Source organism: Trypanosoma rangeli, assembly GCF_003719475.1.
Source record: "Trypanosoma rangeli strain AM80 chromosome Unknown Tra_15.4_contig_00914, whole genome shotgun sequence".
Lineage (NCBI taxonomy): Eukaryota > Euglenozoa > Kinetoplastea > Trypanosomatida > Trypanosomatidae > Trypanosoma > Trypanosoma rangeli.
This window is the reverse complement of record NW_021706669.1, coordinates 1-2,671: the sequence shown is the minus strand read 5'-3', so window position 1 is coordinate 2,671 and position 2,671 is coordinate 1. Positions and strand designations below refer to the sequence as shown.

At 53.7% G+C, this 2,671-nt stretch overlaps 1 protein-coding gene across 1 annotated transcript, besides 1 other annotated feature; it reads left to right on the top strand.

The window, feature by feature from the left end:
* TraAM80_10354 (putative amino acid transporter) lies at positions 1–1,399 on the top strand (the record flags this gene model as incomplete). Its single annotated transcript, XM_029386981.1, has 1 exon — positions 1–1,399. A coding segment is annotated over one exon (1,399 nt), but the record flags the coding sequence as incomplete, so codon positions are not given.
* Positions 1,400–1,595: 196 nt separating this feature from the next.
* Positions 1,596–1,648: a sequence feature (A-rich).
* Positions 1,649–2,671: the final 1,023 nt, after the last annotated feature.

Here is a 2,671-nt window from a genome sequence, read left to right as displayed (position 1 = left end):
GAGCCCCGAGCCCACAGCAGTCTTGATACCGCCAGCATCAAACGCTGCATCAGAAAAGAACGCTGCGTTGGGAACACAGTTGCCGATGCCTCCGGAACTGTGCCCTGATGTGGAAATGTACCCAAAGGAAAGCCCCCAGCAGGCGCCAAAACACTGGCTGCTGCGACTTGTCAACATCATTGTGCCCAGGGGAGGAGCACTGTCTGGTATGCTGAATCTCGCGAGCGTCACGCTTGGGGCCGGAATTATCTCTATTCCGTCCGCCTTCAATACCTCCGGAATGGTCATGGCGATGGTGTATTTGCTGGCGGTGACGGCGTTGACGGTGTTCTCCATCCATCTGCTTGTGGCGGCGTCGGAGCGTACGGGATACCGAAGTTTTGAATCCTTGGCGCGTGGCCTCCTTGGGCGTGGCGCGGACATCGCTGTGGCGCTGCTGATCTGGCTCCTCTGCTTTGGTGGCGCCATCGGATACATGGTGGCCGTGGGCGACGTCCTTCGCCCCATCCTGGCCCACAAGGGTGTGCCTGAGTACCTCAAGACAGACAGCGGGCGGCGCCTGATAATGAGCTGCATCTGGATTCTCTTCATATTTCCCCTTGTGCTCCCAAAGCAAGTCAACTCGCTCCGCTACGCCTCGGCTGTCGGGGTGCTGTTTATTATCCTTTTTGTTGGATGTGTTGTGGTGCACTCAGTGCAGAAAATTGCTGCGGACGGCCACCTGCGCTCGGATCTCGTGCTGTTCCGCCCAGGCAACAGCGCCGTCTCGGGGCTTGCTCTCTTCATGTTTGCGTACCTGTGCCAAGTAAATTGCTTTAAAATTTATTACGAAATGCGATGCCGCTCTGTCGCAAACATGACGCGTGATGCGGCGGCTAGCTGCGGCATTTGCTGTCTGCTTTACTTTTTGATTGGGTTCTTTGGCTATGCGGAGTTTGGGCCAGAGGTGTCTGGGTCTATATTGACCTACTTCAACCCCTACACAGCCCCTGCCTTTTTCGTGTGCTTCATTGGCATCATTGTGAAGCTTTGCGCTGCCTTTTCACTCAATATGCTGGCATGCCGCACCGCTCTCTTCCAAACCATGCAGTGGGATGTGGACACGATGCCGTACTGGAAGCATAGCATCTTCAGCGTCACATTTGCTGTCGGGGCACTCTTGTTTGGCCTCTTTCTGCCCGACATCAACATTGTCTTTGGCCTGGTGGGGGCGTTTTGCGGCGGCTTTATTGGCTTTGTCTTTCCCGCGTTGTTCATAATGTACTCGGGGAACTGGTCATACAAGAGCGTTGGGGCAGTGCAGTACTTCCTGACATACTTCATTCTTGTCGCTGGTGTAGTGGCAATTGTGTTCGGCACCGGTAGCACCGTCTACAGCACCATTAAGCGATTCTCGTGAGGCCGGTGCCCCAGTGCAGTAGCTGCACGCCGGCAGGCGATGTGCACGTGGTAACACGCCCGCACATCACTTTCTTTATCATTATTTTCTTATCCCTTCTTTTATTATTTTTCTCTTCCCTTTCCACGGCACGTAGCAATGTATCTGCCCGTCTGTATGTATTGATTTGCGGCAGCCGTGCATGCGTGGCCTTGTTTGTTTGTTTTGAGCTTGTTTTGAGTTTGTTGTAGTGTTTTGTTTTCGTGTCTGCCCTGCCCTAGATAAATTTGGCTGCTTTTTCCACAAGCAGACACCGCAGAGAGAATAAAAAAAAAAGGTTGTAAGGTCTACTGCGGGAGTTTAATTTATTTGTGTGAACACCGCCTCCGCATGGGAAAGCAAAAAAGGAAAAAAATAAATAAAATAAAGCGGACGGGGGAAACAAACTGGGGGAAATACGCGCTCTCATGGCGTGTTTTTGGTTGTCGTTTTTTTTGTTTTCACGGCGGTGTCGCCGAAGACCCACCCGCACGTACAGCCCCGTTCCAAGGCGTGTTGCGAGATTGGGGGTAAAACTAAAACAAAACAAAAAAGTAAAACGGTGGAGGGAGATGATTATTTCCAGAGGTTTATTTGTTTATTTTTTCTACTAGCCTCGTGCTGCCTGCAACGCTGTCTCACACTTTCGTTCTTGTTGTTCTTTTTTTTCCTTCATGATGGGAAAGAGGGAGGAGAAGGGGAATGAGGTGCGTGATGAAGGCGCCTTTGCGCGTTGGCTGTGAGCGGCGTGCAAAGGAACAACGATGACGATGCGCTGCGCGGCCCCGCAGAAAGTTGCTGTGGCGTTGAATATATTTCCTGTGTCTGCCTGACTGTCTGAGGAGCGCCACTGTGAAGTGTCTGCCCCCTGCTAATGGACGGTGTAGCATGGGAGGGCATCGTCCAGCAACAAACAATCACGTGCAGGGTTTTTTGCATTCTCCGCCCTGCAGTCCTGCTCACCGCCGGTTTCTTGAGTCAACGGGGCGGCGCAAATGCAGCGCGTGCTTGACTGGTTGGCAACGCCGGTCTACGGCATCATTCGCGTCGCGGGTTCGCAGGGGTGTGGGAGGTGCTTGAGTGGTGATCCCCGCTGGCGGAGCCGGCGACATGGAAGTTGCGTGTTCGCTTGGCCGGCTTTGCCGCGCGTGGGGACTGCCCGTGTCATGGTGGTGTTGCCGCCCCACTCCATGCGTCGAAAGGGGGCGGGATGCGACTCTCAAAGTGACAAATATGGGGCTGCGAAGCCCACGC